Genomic DNA, 20913 nt, shown 5'->3' on the forward strand with positions numbered 1-20913 from the left:
TTGCCCATACGGGGAGGCGCGAAAAGGTTTCTCCAACTGTTGACAGAGAATTATTACTAAAGTCACTATAATTGGAACTGGTTCGCGAGAAATTTGAATTTGTCTTTTATGGAAGGAGGATTTAAACGCGACTTTTCGACGGCATTTTCGCTGACCGAGTATGACGATCCGTTCCCTTCACTAGCCGTCCGTCGAGTGCCACCAGGCCTCTTGGCTCTCTTCAACTCTCCTTCGACATTATGAAAGTACGGTGTACCGTGCTGCATGTACCGTGCATCCAGCTGGCTACCATGAGGGAACCTATGCCTTGCTACGTTCTTCTCGACTTTTCGCCATGCTATCGACATCAACAGGTACATCTTATACTACTGCCTTATTCTCCTTTCCTAGAAATATCATTGATCATTTCTATAGACATTCAATTGCTATTATCTTCTTCGGAAATCAAATATTCGACCCCATTGCGATTTTGCTCCGATTCTGTCGATCGCGTTCCGGGATCGAGATTATTTACCTGTCCACGAATGCGACGCGTTTTTACCGCAACATGGATACTCGTACGCGTAACGTGTCCAAGGTAAAAGAACCAGCATACGATCAAGTAACAACTTTTACCTGCACACGGTTACAGAAGTTGCACATTAGCGGAATAGTTTCGCAGGAGAAGCGACCGATTTAGAAAGAGCAATCGCTTCCGTGTCCGTAACTGTCCTGTTTCGACCAAACGCGTCGAAATCGATACCAGATTGTAAAGCAACATTCTTAAGTACCTACCATTTTAACTAGGAATCAGTGATTCTGTGTTCTTAAACTGTCGCGTACACCTGCGCATCAGCCCCTCCAATTTTAAAAATGACCGCGTGTCGAAGGCGCATTTTCCTTCTCATTAAAATCCTTGACTGAATTGCCGTGCCGCCCCGTTTACCTTGACAGATACATGAATTATAATTTGCTCCATGATCCAAAACCGCACGAGTTGTTTTTTCCTGTTCCCCTTCGTTTCTCATTCCTTTCTTTCTTTTTTATTTTTTTGAATATTGTTTTAATACCTTGGAATTACTGCAAATAATAGATTCATATCAGATGTTGCTAATACTGTCGGTGTTTTTCTGTTTTTTGAATATTTGATAGAAAATAAAAGGAAAATTTAAAGCAAGCATTATCTAAGATGGATGGGATTTAATTTTCTGAGCCTAAATCTACGGTGGTAGTATTCCCTACGCATGAAGGATCACCCTATTGTATGGGGTATCCAAATAGGGTGACAGTAAGAAAAAAAAGGATTGAAAAACACTGTTATAAGGTTACACCGACTTTACCGTTAAGCCCCACCTTTCTGTCTTTCTTACCACATCACACTCCCCACCTGAGTCACGATGCGACGTCCCTTGCGCGCGATCGCGTTTCTACTCTGCTCGGTTTCTCTCCTTCCAACCTTTCTCGTTTCTCCTTTTCCATCGCGCTATTCTATTCCTCTCTTTCGCTCTTTTTCTCTACCAACGCTCACTAAGGTGCTCGCGGGCCCCTTTCACCTCGCAGAACCTCGTGTCTTCTCTTGATTTCCTAAAGAAACGAAGAAAGACACGATAATTCGACCGAGCAACAGGAAGATGAGCAATTTCGTTTGAGATTTGGACGATTAAATTAGCATTAACATTCGTTCGTACGATTTTTATAATGATTCGATAAATGGTGATTTTAACGTACCTTTCAGTCGATGCGGTTAATGAACTTTTGTTTTAATGCTCGTATAATTTTTTTGCGATTAAAAATCAAAAGTCGTATGATGCAAGTTAACAGAATTATAGTTTCAAACTGCAACGTAATGTGTTCCTATCTTACCGCTACGTCTATGAAAATTAGAAATATTTCCTTATTTGGTAATACGATCTAGCAACAACAAAATCAATTATTAATCTCTATTTACGTATAGAAAGTTGACCTAAAGTCATAGTGGTATTCGTTCGAGCCAAGTTGGGCCAAGTTTGGTCTAAAATAGTGGTGCACAAAAGTTTCTCCACTTTCTTAATATCACAATCAATGTTGCAATAGAATTTTACCATTCAGTGCCATTTAAATATTTACCTTGTGCAAGTTATTCTTAACTTTATGGGTCTGTATAATAGCTTACGATCTAAAAACAAATTATACGTCTGTTTAAGATAACAATTTATATTTGCAGGAACTGGTAAATTACTAAATCGTACCTACACGAATGTGTATTGGAAAAATATCTAATAAAATGATAATTATGAATAAAACATGGTATAAATATCTGAAGCTGGTCGGTCCATTTGGAAACTCGAGGCATAAGTTGCGCGTCACTGAGTTCACTGGGTTCGAGATTCGACTTCTCAAATAGAGTACCAGTGACGGCATCTGGTGAAGATATTCTGTATTAAATGTCCTGTGAAAGACACAACTACAGATGTACCGTGATGTACGTAACCGCGTACACGGGATTCGTTTCGGTTTTTGCATCGTTGAATTGGAGTGGTGAGGTATGCACGAGGCGGTTGCGATGGTGCCGGTAACTGTGCTTCGCCGCCAACGCGAAATCTGTGATTTTCATTACATATACTAATTTAATACTGAGAGTAAATACATCGAATAACAAGGAAACATGTAAGTGATGAATTTCCGATACTTTATGTTAAGAAATTTATTGTTTCGAATCATCAAGATTTCAGTTATATTAATAAAGCAATTGTAAAACGTTATTTTAGTTTTATGTGTTATTATATTACCTTGTTAACAAACTAATTAATTTTCCTTCCCTTACTGTTTAAAATTTATGTACATCTGTTCCTAGAACATTATTAATGTTGCTCAATTACATGCGATAGGTGACTAAACTCCTTGCAAAAACCAAGACTTACAAAAGAATGTAAATATGGCAGAAGGTGGAACAGAACCAAAGTCCAATGACAATCAAGTATCTAAACATCAGTTAGAAGTAAACGAGTGTCTTGGTAATTGGCTAGTGTACTTACAGGTTTGTGTATTTACAATAAATTTCATATATAGAAATGCAAAAATAAAACAAGATTTTTCATACAGATGCTCAATGGCCTATGCACTGCCGGTACAAAGTTGGCTCAATCATTGCAAACACTTTTGTCTGTTCACGATACAGTGGCTCAATGCCGATTAACTGGACAATGTCTTGCTGGATGGGAAGAGCTCACAAGAGCTACATACATAGCCAGTAATACCGTAAGAAATCATATTATTGCTGCATTAAGAGATCATGAAACTCGAGAAAGTGAAGCAGATAAACATGTAATTATTTCAAATTAGTCTTTACAACCAGAAAATCTTCTCTTTTATTAAACTGCATTATTTTTCTAGGACATACTTAGGGATAATTTGTTAACTTTCATAAACTTGCAATATCAGTTTTGCGTTGCTTGCTGTGAATGTCTAGGTAAGAATTTTTTTGTAATTAATCCATCAATTCTTTATTCATGCTTTTTGAAATGATTCTTTCAGGTGGAATGGCAGAATGCTCTTGTTCTCAAAGCGGCGCAGCTGAATGTGACATTGCTTCTCTACAACAATGTTTTGAAAGACTGTATAGTTCACCATTACCAGTGTCTTCGTCGTCGACACAGCAGTCTGTGCAAAATTGTCATAGATCACCTTTACCATATCCATTGTTTCCTCTGCAGGTAACTTTGTTGTTGTAAATTAATTTCTTCTATGATTATTTATAATTTTCTACAAAGGTTCAGAGGAGATGGTCTGAAACGGCAGCCGCAGAAATGTCCGGCGAAGTCTCAGAAAATCCGATAAGAAGGTGGTCTATGCCATGGGATTGCCGAAATATCACAGACTGGCCACGACAAGACGTTAGATCTCGATTAAGGGTTCCTCATCAAGACAGAAGTAGATCAACCACGCCTGATACAATATGGAAGACATCCACCATGGCTAGTCAGGATGGCTTACAGGAGGCAATTCAATTGTTATCTTGCAAACCAGGTATACACAGAGAAACGATTAAATGTCATTTGTTGTTATCATTTATTACAAGAATAATTGTTATATATATATATATATATATTAAATTTATTACATATCAAATTATTTTAACATTTTCGTAGGAGTTAGGCCTTTAAATCAATTAACCGCTTACACTAATCAACATATACCTGGTGTCACTTTAACAACGTGCAATTTCGAGACAAATTATGATTCAACAATCTGGCCAGGGTCTCGGAAAGTAGGTTCATCGAGATGTTGGCCGCACGATTCTCACTCAAGCGATCATTCTGATCAATCGGGACGGCGCGAAAGCGATCAGAGTGCACACAGTGGAGAACACAGAGATTCGGGTACAATTTGATACGCATTAAAATTTATTTATCCGCTTTATCTTCAATAATTTATTTCTTTTAACACTGCATAGAACAAAGTGGAGCCAGTGGTAGCCACGGAGACAGTAAAGATAGTATTCATTCTCATAGCGACCATAGAGAAGTCGAACCCGGTAAGTATGTACTGTGCACCGATGACAAGATGTCCCATGAGAAGCACGCATTTGCATTTGTCTCATGGGACATCTTGTCATCGGTGCACTATACGTTATCGATAATCGGCAGATAAAAGCGCATGTAATTTTCTATTTTTCCCATTAGGTACTGTAGACGTATTACCGTCCCGTAAAAGCAGCTCTTCAACAGACTCTTGCATATCAGCTCATAGTCGTTCAGGTTCTGAGAGCGCCGGTGGTGGGGTAATGCACATTTACGACATAAAATTATCATCAGTTATTGTTTCTATATATTAATCATACGCGGGATCAACGTTAATATTTTCAGGAATGCGCGAGGTCTCAGTTATACTCGATGTGGAGTGGCAGCGATTTGCCGTTCATTAAATTGCCAGAAAGCAATGAAACGCAAGACGAACATCCGCCCGTGTAAACACTCGACATTGGTAAATGAATTTTATGCTTTTTTTTTTCGAACGCTATCGTTGATTTATAAGAACGATCAAAATCGTTCTGACCATTATTATATTATAAGCGTGATTCAGTAATGCGCGTTAATAGTGCGTGAATAATGAATTAATGTACGTGATCGTTGAAAAAATACGCGTGAAACGCGACATCTGATCAATATAACAAACGTAGAGTTGAATGAGTGTGTTTATATTATCGCGCGACACATCGGTACATAATCATTCGAAGGATGAAACATATTAGCTAAAAAGTTATTTATACAGATTTTTAATTATTTCCGCTAATTTATTCACGAATGATTATTTAATATCGATCCCCGTTTCCCCTCTCTAGTCTATCGATTTTATATCTGGGGAGAGTTGTTACTTTTTTGGAATTTCGTTATCGAGTTCCACTCTTCGGTCGATATCGTGAAGCTTTAATCGAATCTTCAGTTTTAAGTATCACTATAATACTAATATTGTTAATTTGTATTATATTTAAATGCATGAATTAGAAATTATACACTGGAATATTTTCTTTTTTCTTTTTTTTTTTTCGTGTTCGATTCTTTGCATTGTCTCGATAATATCGTGCATTGGCATATCCAAGCGCAGTATTAAATCATATCATAAAAATTATATTTTCTCCGACTTGATTATTTCACACTCGATACCGTGTCTGTACGCCATCGATGGGTGTTAACCATTTGCGATCCGTTCTGTGCAATTTATTTTGAAGCAATTCACCAAATATCGCAACGAACATTTTAAATGAAAAATGGTGTAGAGTTAAAAAGTTCTAAGAAACCCATCTTAAAACTTTCAAAGTTCGGAATTATTTTCAGAAGTTGTTGAGAGAAGGCACGCTCGGATCGCAAAGGATTAACATTTCCAACAACGTACGTACAATTGAATAACGCGAAGAGGACAATGCATTTTGTGTACGTCAGTCGCATTACGAATGATTCTTTTTAGTACATGTACAATCATATGGCACAAAACAAAACATTGACACTGTAGGGCTACTTACATACATATTTAACAGATAAAAACGAGCGATGACTAACGCGCTAAGCCGCTGGAGTCACGCTACGCGCCTAGTCAGTTCGAAAGGGTCGTTCAGGTTTCTCCGTCGATTCGCTGTATACCTGCTTATTCAAAAATCTGGACGGCTACGGTCGATGTAGGCTTTAAGCCTTTACAGACCGTTTTTTCTGTTCATCTAAATTACACTTTCTGACGAAAATATTAAAATCCCTTTTCAAGGGAACACGAGTCCATCGTTCAAAATATGTATCCACGTTTCGAAAGAGTGAAACGGTCGTCGATTGTGACAGCACGTAACAAAAAAAACTTGACAAACGCGCGGAAATTTATCTAAAATCCGTTTCGTGAACGTATCATCACCGGGAATGCACACTGTCGAAGAACGACGATTAGTCGATTTCATCCTCCGTCAGATCGTCTTCGTCCTGACCGTAGTCGTCGTACTGATCCTTTAGATCGTCCTCTTCCTTGTCCAACGGACAGTGTATGCATCTCGATTCGTTGATTCCGTAATTGATACAGGTGTCCCCTATGCACTCGCAGCAACCATCGTGGAACCATCTGTAACTGGTAGCGCCCATGCTTTGGCAAGACGCCCGGCATTTGTTCCACGAGTTACACTGTGCCATGAACGCAACGGTACAGTTTACCGTCATTACGTTCGGTTTCAACGGGTGCACCTCTTCTTCGGTAGTCTCTGAAAAGATACATCTATTTCTGTGAAACAAAGAACGTCTCGCGAGACAAGAAAAGAAGATACGTACGGATATGATATTTCATCTCTTTCTCGGGTTTCGGTGTGAACAGGGATATGTCGAAGTCTACCGGAAACGTGAATGTGAGCCACCGTTCGTGCGAATCTGGTTCAGAGGTCAACGCTTGGAACAAACCTGGGACCGGTTCGCTGAAATCTTCCACGTGAGATTTCTTGCTCAAAGGATTGTCCGTGATGTTTGGTTTCGGGCAGAGATCTGCGAACAGAGTATCGTTGAATTTAAAATGAACGTATTACGAGTTAAAATCGTTTAAATTTCGAGAGAAGGTGACTTACCTACGCACGAACAGCACTCGTCGTAGAGATAACTGAGACAAGAGAAGCATTCCTTGCAACAGGTACAGGTAACGAGGTCGCACTTGCAGCTCTGCGTGAGCATACACTTGCTCACCACGCTGGCGCAAATCGCCTCGTTGCAGGCTTCCGAATCTCTTGTTATCACCGTCGCAACCAAGATTCCAACAATAGCGATCAGCGTACTGCTCCAACCCGTCATCGTGTTCTAAAGATTTACACCCATCGGTGAACATTAATCCTTTCGTTCGACATCTCTCAAAGCATGTGGCAACAAAATAAACCGCGTCATTAGGTCAAACTTTGTAGATAATTGCAAAATGGGAGGAGAACTGTAGAAAGCAGGTTTACAAGTTAAATGTAGAAGGTTATCGACAGCAATTGAAATGCCGATTAATTTATCGTCGCTTTCCTTTAACGATACAACGATCAGTAAAAAAGACAGCTTATCGTGTTCTACGGTAGACCGTAAATTGCTTACGTTGATTACGACCATGAAGCTTGATTAAGGTTATTAAGAATATTCATGAACGTGAGTCAGGGTGTCGTTAAGGGGACGTCTGCCGAAAGAGGGAATTTTTTATCTGCTTTGAACGTGAAACGTTCAGTTGATCATTCAGTTTGACAAGCTACCAAAGAACAGGAGTTGATTTGTGTAGAGTAGATAGGGTGGAAGAACGAATCGGTTTGATTTAATTTGATCGTTACCTCGTGAACGTCGCAAATTCCTTTGAAATTCTTCTTTCTTACGATCTGATTACGGTCGAAGGATGAAAATGAAACGTGGATAAAACGCGAGGTGAAGTTAAAAAAGTCCGGAACTCCTTTACAGCGCGTATCCTGTTCGGACAAGCTTGAACCGACTAACAGGATCGAGAAGCCAAAGCCTCGTTTTTCACGCAAAATCCCCACTTTCGAACGTTCGAAAGGTAGCGGCTGTAAATGAATACCGAGCGGATTGGTTTTACGACGACTTCCTCCAGGTAATCGTCCCTCCTCCCCTTCCTATATCGTGTAACCCTCGCGCCACCCTTTGACAAGCGCCACTTGGATCATTGCTTCCGCTCGAACAGAACTACTGAATGAACTAGGTCTCGCAACAGGTGGATACTCATCGACGGATTTTTCGAGAAATTCTTCGAATCGAAAGATTCTTGACGTTTACTTTGAACTTTGATTTTGCCAAGGCTTCGCGCTAGCAGTTACTTTGGACCATGACCAGGTGTCATGATGCTTTGCATTCTCGAAGAAATAAAAGTTCAGGAATAAATTTCAATTTGCCAACTCTGAAGCGATTCTTGTCGTTCGATCGAAAACATGCCGAGACTTAGCCGAGGAAACGAGCGCGATTTTTATTCGTCGAGGTGGCTAATTGAAATGCCGCGGATGTCCTATGCAACGGAGGAATCGCCGCGCGCATCGAGACTAGAGACTGAATTGTTTTAGAAAAATTCCAGTTGAATCGAAGTAAATAAACTGTTCGTCATCCAGGGACAAGACGTGCTCACAGCCTCGCCTTGTTCTGCCTCCGGGCGATGAAATAACTTCAATAACAAACGACGCGACGATCGCCTTCGTGGAAAGCATCTTCCTACGTTTACTCAAATCTCTCTGCTCCCGTACATCCTCCTTTTCTTTTTCCTCTTTCCGAAGATTCGACTTCTATCTGTTTCTTTGTTATCTAATCATTACATGTTCGATATTTCTTCCTTCAGTGGATACCTCGGTTTCAACGGTCCATGATTTTACGCAGAGTCTCGCAAATCCTCCTCGTTCTAAGCGATTGAAAGAAAACTCGGTGATCGATCGTGAAATGGCCGACAGTAAGATAGAGATTTCTTGAGAAATCTATACCGTTTCAGCGACAACATGAGACAGACGGTAGGAATTGCATAAAGTACCAACAACGGCGTCTTTCTATCGCGCTTAATATATCTCGATCGACGGAGCAGCGATCGAAACGCTGCTTTAAACCGTAGATCGTCATTCAAAACATCAGTGATCACGAGTGCTAGTTGATCATAGATCGCGAGTGATCATGAACCGTGGAGGTCTATGCAGATACCGCGAGCTTGCTCGAATGGCGCGAAATTTACGCCGCGAACGAACGATCGTGTCCCTGGACTTTGTTACGCCGATTTTCGCGAGAAAACAAACAGGGGCGCTGATCGATCGTCTCGATATTTACCTGGTGGCACTCCTGCGACGTGTTCCAAGGAGCGAGTAGCGGGTAGAGAGCGGTAACCTATGCGCGGGGAACTATTTTAAGCACGCGCAACCGGTTCGCGTTGCGACTGCTACGAAACATATTCTCTCCGCGAACCGTGTATCCTTTTCATCGTAGAAGCGAAATTTTCACCGAGAAATTCCAAATCTCTCATCCGTCCTCGTAGATCCACTCACTTGGTTGGTTTATCGCACTTGGTCGACCACACTTTCTCCTCCTCGTCGTATCCGGACGATTTTTGGGACCGGTTCCTCGGATTCCAAGCGGACGAATCGCGAGATACCGAACGTCGTGGAACCGCGATGAGACTGTTCGCGAAAAAAACCAAATACGTCTATCGATCACGGAAGGAAGAAGGTAGAGACGAAGGGGTACCCTGAAGATCGACGGACAAGAGATCCGTGACGATCGCGACGAATCGAAGAGCGACTCTCATTGGACTGAATTAAGGAAGGACGTGGACCGAGAGAAACGGAGAAGCGGAAAGGGAAAGAGGTGGAGGAGCAAGAAGGAGAAGGAGGAGAAGGAGGAGGAAAAGGAGGTGTTGGCGATGGTAACGAAGCGAGAGCTAGTACGATGTTGGTGATGGTAGTGGTGGTAGCCACTGCTGTTGTTACCGTCAAGCCGTTGCCGAACACACGCTGATGGTGGTGGTTGCTGATAGCGATGGTGGTGGAAAAGGAAAAGAGAACGAGTCTTTGATTGCTAAACACGCTTTATATCAAAAACAGTAACTTTCTGTATAATATGAATTTTTATAACTTTATGTTATTACAGCGTAAACGTAGCCTCCGTTCTCGCTGTCTTCCAGACTCCAAACTACCAACTGACCGAGGACTGGTTTTCAATTTTTTCTTCACTTTTTGTTTTACCTGTTCCGTTGCCTCTTCTCTATCTTTTTCTCTTTATTCTCCTGCTTCCTCTGACTCGTCCCGTCCATCTTTTCCCTTCCTTCTATCACTTCATGCTCCTTTCTTCCTGGTCCGATCATCCCTTTCCGCGAAAGTCACGCTGACACACGAGTAGAAAGAACGATCGCTGTTCGTCATCGGTGATACCATCGATAGACCATGGAGCACGATATCTCAGGTATCTCGGAAAAAAGCGTCCGAGCGTGGTGAACACCAGCTAGAGAATCCATCCGGAGTATCCGTTCAAATCTCTTGCGGAAGACGACTGTTTACATGAAATCGATCGCTCGTACCTCGAGCGACGACGAGATCCATCAAAGATACACCAAATTCTCGTTTCCGGGTCTATCGGAAAAGAGAATTTCTCTTTTCTTTTCTTTCCTCCCTGTAGCAAATAAGAAACAGATCGTGGAAGGACACGGACTGTGTTCGAGACCGCTCGCTACCAAGAGACACGGAGTCCGTCGTGAAACCTCTCATTTCCCTCCTACTGCAATCAACGGCATTTAAGCCTGTGTTTCGAGCGTTTAAGCATTTAGCTGCTTCCGTCCGTATCTCGACGGTATACCAAGAATTTTTTCCGTCCCGCGAGACGACTCCCTGCAACCTGCTTTCCGACAACAAACACCACTCTCACGATACTAACCGATCGTCGTGTATCTCTAAAACCGCCTAGTCTTGTTCTACCGAGTAATAAATGGACTCTTTTGCGGAAAAAAGAAAGACTAATCGCAACTTTGAAGAGACACGAACGGCTACGTGGAAAAGTCCGAATGCAGGGCGCATCGATTCAAGTGGTGCACGCGTGACTTTGCAATCCTTCGGGACACGTTTCTCCACGCAAGAAAGAAAGACAAAGGGGGCATAGCATAAGAGAAAAGGTAGAATACGTCAGGTATACGGAGGTCGTTAGCTGGAAGAAAAATTAGCCGTTTGTCGGAGTTCCGTCCATAGATGGGTCAATCAGATACGAAAACACTTGTCGAGGGCGAGCATTGTTCGAAGGTAACAGGCCTACGAAGGATCGTAGACACAGGTATACTTTTGTCCTTAATGACCGTTCGAGGAATTCAAAAGGTTCACGGATTGTCGAATGTTCGTCAGGGGTGGCCGTGATCGTTCACGAGCACTCCTGCCATTTTCTTCTTCTTGGAGGGAGAAGCGCGCGCGCGACACCATGATTACGCGATACGTTACGGTGTTTCCAGGGTACCGGGTCTCTCCTTTCGATACGTCTTTCACTTTTATCATCTGCGATGCTTCGAAACGAATGAAAGTTCGATTTATTTAATACGAGATAAACAAAAGAAAGTATTTACGAGTGGTACCTACGAAAGCGGCTACAATCGAGGTGAAGAATGGGATCGTTTCCTCTCTTTCTGACGGTTAGCCATTATTCGGGGTAAACGCAATAAAGCGAGTCAATAAATTATGGTCAAACTTTTAGCTCATTCTCTGTTACATGCAACTACTACCGAACAGGATGATTTTGTTATACGGGATAGGTTTCGAGAGGCGGAGGGCGTGGTCATAATCTGTGTTGTATATTCTATTTCTATACTTGTGCATTCAATCCTTTCACCGGTCGTTTAGACTTCTTTCGCGTCTGTCAAGGTAAAACTGCACAAACGTGGGTTCGATCACGTTCAGTGACAATTTAAATACGTAACGATGTTATCAAACTTTAAAAGTTATTAAATGTTATAAAAATAAATAATTGCTAACAGAAAATTAAGTAAATTATCTAAGTAACTCGGAAAGGAAATTAAATAAATGAAATAAATAATTCTGAAAGGTAATTAAGTACATTAAACGATAACTCACCTGCTTTTTTAAAATGATTTATTTATCAAGACACACGAAGTGAATACAAGTTTGACCCCTCGAGAACAAAGGTATGTCCGTTTTTTCTTTTGTATCTATGGTTACTGCAAGTAGCTTATTAGAACTGACACCTCCTCGACAAAATCGCTAGGTAATAATGCTTATTTTTGTATTTTACAATTGGTTTACAAGTTAAAACTTCAATTAAAATTTAATTGAAGAATCAAATCGCTCATAAAAAGTAGTTTTAATTGTGACGTCGCTGAGCGCTTCCACGTCCGGCGGTCAACTTTTGAATTGTTATTTTGTTAATTTCTTTCCTGATTTTCTTTTGTCTTCCTTTCTTCTCCCATTAAAAAACGCGTCGTTTTAAATTTCGGTAAGTAACTTCCGTTACCTTCTTATAGGTGGTGCCAGAGTTCCCTCGTTATCGGAAAACCAATCGGTAAGTTGCTGAGTAGTTTCCGACGTTTTTGTATCGATGGGACTGGAATCGAATTTTAAAAATGTTTCATTTATAGCGGTCCTTTTAAAATACAAGTTTGTTAAATAATTATTTTAATAATTTTTCGGTTTTGTGCTGATTTTGACTAATGTCTAAAAAAGTAGAATCGGTTGTGCTCTCTACAGATTGACCTAACCTCACCTGGGGGTGTCTGGGGTCCCCAAAATCATAACCTCTTGAGAATAAAGGCATGTCCAGTCTTTTTGTATCTGTAGCCACTGATACGAGTTGCATATGTATAAAATATTGTCGTATTTTAAATTGTGAATAAATAAGTACCAAATAGTACTAACCGGTACCGATGATTAGTAATCTTGCGTATTCTTGTTTATACGTGGACTTATACGTCATCTAATACTATTCTAGACTTATTGGTGATTGTAAAGAGTTGCGTCAAGTGGCGAACTCCTGTGTATCTTCCTCCTATTAGCGACAATTCTATTACTCAACATACGTCATTATCTATTTTGGAAACAAACATTTAACCACGTATGTATTATTGTGGTCTGATTTATTTTTCATCAGAATATATCATTATTGATCTTTTCAACGCATCTGTCTTTTTCCCTCTTAATTTTTATATACTTTAATTTTACTGGTATACGAAGATCTGCACTTTTTCATTCATTAGATTTTAAGTGAGAATCTTCTACTGTATTCGGTGTAAATTTATACATTTGTACTTTTACCGAAACAATCGAAATAACGGTAAACCACGATATTAAAAATTCCTTGTATCTATACTTTTTTATACGTGACCTCATTTAGACAGTTCAGGTTCAAATATTTCAACATTCTGCATTTTTTATTTTTCTGGATTTTTCCGTATTTCCATCTAGGAAGCATTACACGTTATGACGACTATGATATTGTAGATAATTGATAAGCAATATTATCTAGCACAATTTCGATTCTTTGATTGGTGAGCTATCGTAATCATTGACACGTATTCGATCAAATTCTTTGAATGTGTAGCTAGATCAGCGGAATTTCCGCGTAAATATTCCATTGCTGTAACTTTCTCTCTTTAAACATCTGTTGCGCGTTTGTTGGCCTAGCTATTGATATTTCTAACAAAAACGTGGTAGATTAACAACATATTTTTAAACAAAAATTTCAGAAAAATTATTCTTAAATATTGTGTATTTGGTGTTGTAGGAATATGAAGTACTTCCTATTATTTCTTCTGACAGCTGTCACAGTGCAATTATCAGTTGCACCGCCTGTTAATCAAAAAAGCAAAGATGGAGAGCACATCAGTGAAAATAAAGTTGAAGATGTGGAAGAAATGGTATGTCTTCATTGAGGAACATATCGATATTAACTAGACTCATGGTAAATGTTTCTTATATAGGAAGATGTTATGGAATATCGTAGGTACTTGACAGAAGTAGTTCAAGTATTGGAAAGTGATCCTGACTTCCGTACAAAATTGCAGGAAGCAGATGAAGCAGATATACGTGTAAGTTGAAAAAATGATGTTGTTTCAAAGTTAAATATAAGAAACAGATTATGAATTATTATGTATCTAAAAATCTTTTTCTAGACAGGGAAAATAGCTGATCAATTACAATTTGTAAGTCACAATATTAGAACAAGATTGGATGAGATAAAAAGAGAAGAATTAGAAAGATTAAGACACCTTGCAACAAAACAGAATGAACTGAGGAATGGTATAGATACTGAACATTTAGACCTTAAAAATACTCATACATTTGAAATACAAGATCTTAAGAAATTAATTGCTAAGGTAATAGCAGATTGCCATGGAATTAAATTACTGAAATTAGTGTTGGTGCATATAGTCACAAAATAGATACATTAATTATGTTTTGATACAGACTACAGAGGATTTAGCAAAAGCAGATAGAAAAAGACGAGAAGAGTTCAAACAGCATGAAATGGAAAGAAAATATGAAGAAGAGGAAAAATTGAAACGTAATATTATAACTTAAATACATAGGTTGCCTTTACTTATGATGATATAATCGTTTTTTAACTTTCGTATTATTACAGATATGACTGAAGTAGAAAGAAAAAAATATGAACAAGAATTACAAGCCATGAGAGAGAAACAAAAACACCACGAAACTGTAAGTTATATAATATATTCCGTTCATATTTTCCTTTTGTTTAGTACATCATTTTTTTATAGGTAAATCATCCAGGTAGCAAACATCAATTAGAAGAAGTATGGGAGAAACAAGATCAGATGGCCACAGAGGAGTTTAATCCTAAAACATTCTTTTTCTATCACGGTAATATAGCTTCTATATTAATTATCGAATATAATATTATACGGTATGTTAACGTAAATATTTCAGATGTTGATGGTAATGGAGTGTGGGATCAGGATGAAGTTAAAGCTTTATTTTTGCAAGAATTGGATAAACTTTATGATAAAGGAACACCTCAAGCCGATTTATTAAAGCGCGCCGAAGAAATGGAAAGAATGAGGGAACATGTATTTAACGAAGCTGATCTGAATAAAGATGGGCTCATTAGGTATGTGTTTGCAACTTTTCGGTATTTTGAATAATTTTTACTTTTGTTATGTTATCGTCTCAGTTACGAGGAGTTTCTGGAACAAACAAAGAAACCAGATTTTCAACAAGACGAAGGTTGGGTAGGATTAGATGAACAACAGGTATATAACGAAGAAGAATTTGAAGCTTTTCGAAGGCATAAGCAAGAGGAAATGATTCGTCAAGGGATGGTAAGTACATAAACATAATAAAACTCGTAACGAAGATTAGTTTTGATAAGTATTATTGTTTATTGCATCGATTGCGTATATTATTTTATCATTCCGTACATTCATTTTGTGCTTTAACACACACGTTTAGCTAGTGGCATGTGTAAAGTACTGATTTTTAAGTTTAAAAGTAACTGTAAAATACAGTTTGTCGTAAAGTAATCGTATGTCCGAAACATGCTGTTTGCAATAACTTATTTGAATATGTTGACTATGTTATGTCATTAATCATTAGTAATTTTATTAGTCATTTACTTACTTTATTTCCTTTTTCCTAATTGTAAAACAAGTTATTTGTAGTGTTATTGTAATCGGTAATAATTAGCTTGTGCACTTTTTGTTGCTGTCATTAGCTACCCGAGCACCCAGGTAATATACCTGTGCAGCAAGAGCCGGTAAGTAATCCTAACATCTTAAATTATCCTTCATCGGTATATAAAATCACATTTATCAATTTAAAAAGAACAGATAATGGATGATATAATGCAGTACAAAAAAAGTTTGAAACATTGCTAAATTACTTGCTACGTAGATCCTGATCAAATTAGAAAATTTTTAAATATTTTATAGTTTCCTCCACAATATGGACACGTACCGGCTCATGGGGTAGTTCCCCCCCAAGTAGATGTAGGAGGTCCGAGTCAGCAAAATCTTCCGCAACAACAGTTTCAAAACCATCCACCACAGTATTATCAACAACAAGGAAACATAGTAACTCAGCATCATTACCCTAACCATGCACCGGTACAACCGATTCATGATCAAATTCCTCAGCAACAGCAACAGCAACAGCAGCAGCAACAACATCAGCAGCAGCAGCAACATCAGCAACAACAGCAACAATTTCATGGGCAAATACCAGTGAACCAGCAACAAATGGAAGGACAGGTTCCTGTTCAACAAAATCAAGCTTCGGTTCAACAACAGCAAATTCCTGTTCAACCGCATCAACCTCAAGCGTCAAATTTCCAACAACAGCATAATATAGTGAATCAAGTACCACAAAACGTTCAAAATAATGCAGTACCGTCACTCAACGATCCGAATCAGTTAAACTTGCAGCCTGTGCAACCTGCGGTACAGCAAGACGTTAATAGGAATATAATACCGTCTGTCGAGAAGATATAATTTCATTTGTAATATTTGTCAACGAAATTTTTGACGAATTTTACAGGGAAAGTATAAAAGGAAACCAACAAGAATACGTCTTCAATTTATAAGGAGATTCTTGAACTTTACCGCTTGTGACTATTTTTCCATATCCTTCTCCATTTTTGTTATTACCTTGATTACAGGATCTTTACTAACCATATACAGATTTTTAAAGTTGCGTTTACCATGCGAAATTGGTCAGCTTATTTATCGTGAGTGTAAATAAAAACTGTTTCCAAGAAAAACGACTTTCTTAAAAAAATTTACTCGATCCTCTATTCTTTAATTAAACAGAAATGTATTCTGATGTTTCTATTGAGAATGACAATTGAAATGTTGCGTGCATCAAAAGATAAAATACGCAGGAAGAGGTATGTTGTACAATTCAGTGAATAACATCATGTTTAATTTCTCATATTTATTATTGCATACTGTTTATGTTAGTATATTACTTAGGTATACGTGCCAAATAGCAACTTAAATGTATGATTGCGTGATTCATCTGTTTGTTTCACCCGTCAAGCACGGATAGGTAGGTAGGTAGGTAAGGTAGGTAGGTAGGTAGGTAGGTAGGTAGGTAGGTAGATAGATAGATAGATAGATAGATAGGTAGGTAGGTAGGTAGTAGGTAGGTAGGTAGGTAGGTAGGTAGGTAGGTAGGTGGTAGGTAGATAGGTAGGTAGGTAATGCAACGCTTACTCCACTATATATAGGGTGTATTTATAATTATAGCATATGTCAGTAGAACGTCATCTTACATGCTAATCAGTAATAAATAAAAAGAGGAATTCGTAATGGGTGACAGGTTCTGCTTGTATCCGTGACTAAAGTAAACTTGTTTCCAAAACCTCAATATACGAGGTGCTCGGAAGAAAACGAAAAGAAACATCGTTTTGCGGTTCGTCACGGGTACATACACATATTTCAAGCGTCTCCTGTAAAAAGACACGCGCGCAACTATTCGTATGGGGGTGTCAGTTTAATCAATTCGACTATCTACTAAAAAAGAAATACTTTGTTGAACGTAAATAGAAATAATAATAACGATAATAATAATCATAATAATAATAATAATAATAATAGTAGCTAGAAACTATAGCCTTCTGCAGAGAAACTTGCGCTTGCCGCCGTTCGCGGACAGCGGGCGTCTTTCTATAAGTCGCGATGATTTCAAACGAATTGATCGAAATATTGGAAACAGAAACGAAGACAGATTGGACGTTCCGCGTTCGCAGGAAAACGCGATCGAGGCTGAAATACGATATACAGAGGTGGTGTGCAAATAGAATCATAACGACTCAAAGACACCCTAAATTTCGAGGTAAGACGATAGGATGCGATCGTGCGAACGCGGGATATCGTTCATTTTTATTTCACTGTTAAATTATCGCCGAGGCATTAGTCGGAAGCTGAACTTTGTTTTTTAAGCGCTTTTCAAAAATGATTATTGTACCAAAGAGAATCTGTTTTTCCTTCTCGTTGCGTCGACCAATTTCTCGCTCGGAGCGCGATAGCGGCAAATTCAAATGAAAACAGAGGCTTTTGAATCTTAGTTAAACTATAGAAATATATCTGTTGACGACCGGACAAATAAATATATTACAAGTTACGATAACACAAGATGATCTTTGCCAAATAATAATGGTTGCATTCTCTCTATTTACAGTAAACGCGCGGTTGTGCTTGTCTCTCTCTGTCGCGTAACGTACTATGTGTGTGTTCTCCTTTAGCGTAGAGTAAGCTGGCATAAGAGCACGCAGTCGATAAGAGTACGCACTGAAGTTATAAGTGAAATAGTTTATATATCGAAGCTAAGTTCAGTCACATCTTTACCGGCGTACAGTGCAAGTGTTTGAACCAAAAAAGAATTAAAAAGTGTTTAGAAGTAGTAAAGCCAGGTAAGTATAAGTTTTTCATGCATTTTGTTGTTTATTTTTAACATTTGCGAAGTATATTTACGTTGTGATGCAATGTAATACTTTGAAAATAAGTATTAATGTTTATCAGTTAAGAATCTTATTCTTCATGTCCGTAACCTTCATAACAGAGTACGCAAATGACATTGTGTAATTTTCTATTAATTATTTCAATAATATTTATAACTTACTCTGCGTACTCTAATACCATCTTACCCTACTTGTTTCAAGAAGGTGCCTTCTTCTCGTTTTCTCTTTCCCTCCTTCTCTCGCTCTTTCATTTACATTCTTTTTCACACTCGTGTTCTTCTCGTTCAAATTTTTCGCTTTTTATCTCACTTTTCTTTCCTTCCTAACGGTTCTCTTTTATTTTACCCTTTATCTCTCTATGCTACACGCTCCTTTTCCCTGAATGTTTAACTGTATGTGTAACATTGTGTGATGTACGTGTCGTGTATGTTTATAATAGCACGGGGCGCGTACGCGAAGCGGTTGGGTGCGCGTGTGTTGATAAACGCGTGTCTCGGATATTGGCCCAATGGCCGAGTGTACGTGTATACGATTAAATAATCGGGTTCCGAAGAAATGTGCGGTTCTATTGTTCGACTAATAGTTTTCCTGTAAATTAGGATGTCATCTATAGATTATTTTCGTACGATCGGCCGTTACCGCAGCAGATAAAAGGGAAAAACACACGTCGAGGAATAATAATACGCTCGTGTTCTCTCTTGGTTTCCGTTTCGTGGATCTCGACCGTGTCCCTTCCGCTGTCGTAAGGCCTGCTCGCGACATTAACGCCGTAACGCGTTACACATCCTGTAAACTAGTCGTAAATCGCGGATACGGGATTAACTACGGTTCGTGTTATCGCCATTATCGTCTACAGAGCTTGCTTGGAGTTTTTCTTATTTTGCTTTTTTTTTTCTGTTCGTTCGTGTGTACAAGTGTGTGTCTCATGTATGTCGGGTCGATCGTTATTAATAATACGACGTGTTACATTTTCGAAGCTAAGGCGAAAATAAAGGAAAGATTCGGCGCGTGCGTGATACATTTCACCTCTAGTTTCACGGACTCCCAAAGTAGAACAAACGTTACAAATTTGTAACCGCAGTCGAGCGTTCCTCGTTCCACCGGCAAGTACGTTTCGCTCGCTCGCTCGTGAGAAATATTTTCACGCCCTTTTGATTCGCCTGTTCTTCTTTGACTTGGCAATTATCTCGATTTTCAAATCGAGAAGACGATAATTGTAGTAAGAAACAGCGATAATTAAGACGAGCGAAACGCAAATGCCAACGTAACGAATGGGAAAGTCGTTCTGAATAGTAGTAATATCAGTGTCACGCCCGTCCGTCCTTATGTTTGCCTCGATAAAAATTCTAACAGCTACTTTGTCTTCGAACTCTAAGGTCCTTACGTTTCTCTAAACTTAATTTCTCCCCGTGAACTTTTGTTTCGTCCTCGACGATATTTTTGAACGGAAAACTGCTTCATTATCATCGTCATTGTCATCGTCATCGTCATCGCTATCATCATCGTCGTCGTAATTTTTTCTTCAACGTAAAACGCATCCAGCAGTAACCTTATAGCGTCAATATATCAATTTATGTATATATATACTTTTTTTTTTTGTTTCATATATAGATTTACTTTACTTTGTGTTCCTATATCAATAATAGCGTATTAGATGCATTTTTGTTGTTGTTGTTCACTTACACTTTATGTATGTAATATAAGTATCTTTTTTGTTTTCTTCATCATTATCTGCTCACAAAGATATATATATAATATATATCAAAATGCGTAAACGAAAGATTCTCGAAATGTCCGTTTTCCCTCTGGGTGATTCAGTTACACGCTTTTTCCTTTTCCCTACCCTCAACCTTCTTTTTTGCTTTTCATCACCGCGCATTCTCTCTCATTCGTACAATCGAATCGAAAGAAACGTTTACGAGAATATGCCATTCAGGGTATTACCGGTGTTGGTTTGTTCCAAAACAGAAATTTTGTCCGGTTGCTTCTAGATTCTGTACATTCATTCTGCACACACGCATACAAACGATTCGTAGACACATTGCGTAATCGACGGAGAAAATCATCCCTTTCCCATTTGATCCGATCCGAATCGATTATTCGATTCGATTCGATTCGAGAATCGATTCTTATATAAGATCAGCCGGGTATATTGGTTCGTTCGAAAGAAAGGCCAAAAGTTTTGTTTGCAAAATATCCGAGTTCCTCCTTTGATTCTATCCTCGACTATAAACCGTGCTGTTTTTAATCCTCGTAGAAATCGCGCAGCGTCGCTAGCACTTCGAGACGAGACGAAGAGAATATCGTACATAAGAAGAAATGTTTATTTTACGCAACGTCCCCACAAATATAATTTTTCGCATCTTTTTTTTTTTTCACTGTACTCTGTTTCCTAGATTTTTACTTTACATTTCTTCTCGTTTTTGTTTTCCTTTCAATCTCTTCAGTCACAAAACGATTCTCATTCAGTGACGCGAAATTTCGAAATGATTTTTCATCACGTATAAGTGGTCACGGTCTACGGGACACG

General features: G+C 38.8%; 3 protein-coding genes and 1 long non-coding RNA gene across 6 annotated transcripts; 2 read left to right on the top strand and 2 right to left on the bottom strand.

The window, feature by feature from the left end:
- The first annotated feature begins 228 nt into the window (after window positions 1–228).
- Window positions 229–5018, top strand: LOC117607519 (uncharacterized). Its single transcript, XM_034331302.2, has 11 exons — window positions 229–353; window positions 2183–2625; window positions 2847–2995; window positions 3061–3282; window positions 3352–3427; window positions 3493–3671; window positions 3729–3984; window positions 4107–4337; window positions 4412–4492; window positions 4641–4738; window positions 4824–5018. The coding sequence occupies exons 3-11, from the start codon at window positions 2894–2896 to the stop codon at window positions 4926–4928; spliced, it is 1350 nt and encodes a 449-aa protein (XP_034187193.1). The 5' UTR covers window positions 229–353; window positions 2183–2625; window positions 2847–2893; the 3' UTR covers window positions 4929–5018.
- Window positions 5019–5480: 462 nt separating this feature from the next.
- On the bottom strand, window positions 5481–10101 carry LOC117607576 (twisted gastrulation protein homolog 1-A). Of its 3 annotated transcripts, none has more exons than XM_034331441.2 (4): window positions 9908–10101; window positions 7046–7271; window positions 6759–6965; window positions 5481–6691 (listed from the first exon to the last, which is right to left on the bottom strand). In XM_034331441.2, exons 2-4 carry the CDS (start codon window positions 7263–7265, stop codon window positions 6384–6386), a joined length of 735 nt encoding a protein of 244 aa, XP_034187332.1. In that variant the 5' UTR covers window positions 7266–7271; window positions 9908–10101; the 3' UTR covers window positions 5481–6383. The 3 variants fall into 3 exon arrangements, with proteins under 3 accessions (XP_034187332.1, XP_034187323.1, XP_034187341.1); XM_034331432.2 differs by lacking the exon at window positions 9908–10101 and adding an exon at window positions 9252–9800; XM_034331450.2 differs by lacking the exon at window positions 9908–10101 and adding an exon at window positions 7772–8016.
- A 1861-nt stretch (window positions 10102–11962) lies between these two features.
- Window positions 11963–12953, bottom strand: LOC143305661 (uncharacterized). The gene is made up of 3 exons (XR_013062733.1): window positions 12824–12953; window positions 12672–12748; window positions 11963–12512 (listed from the first exon to the last, which is right to left on the bottom strand). It is a non-coding gene; the product is annotated as an uncharacterized LOC143305661 (long non-coding RNA).
- On the top strand, window positions 12879–16669 carry NUCB1 (Nucleobindin 1). The gene is made up of 11 exons (XM_034331253.2): window positions 12879–13019; window positions 13689–13821; window positions 13885–13992; window positions 14077–14280; window positions 14372–14468; window positions 14547–14623; window positions 14686–14788; window positions 14855–15035; window positions 15099–15246; window positions 15639–15680; window positions 15856–16669. The coding sequence occupies exons 2-11, from the start codon at window positions 13693–13695 to the stop codon at window positions 16411–16413; spliced, it is 1647 nt and encodes a 548-aa protein (XP_034187144.2). The 5' UTR covers window positions 12879–13019; window positions 13689–13692; the 3' UTR covers window positions 16414–16669.
- The last annotated feature ends 4244 nt before the right edge of the window (window positions 16670–20913 follow it).

This window comes from Osmia lignaria, chromosome 9 (genome assembly GCF_051020975.1).
Source record: "Osmia lignaria lignaria isolate PbOS001 chromosome 9, iyOsmLign1, whole genome shotgun sequence".
NCBI classification, from domain to species: domain Eukaryota; kingdom Metazoa; phylum Arthropoda; class Insecta; order Hymenoptera; family Megachilidae; genus Osmia; species Osmia lignaria.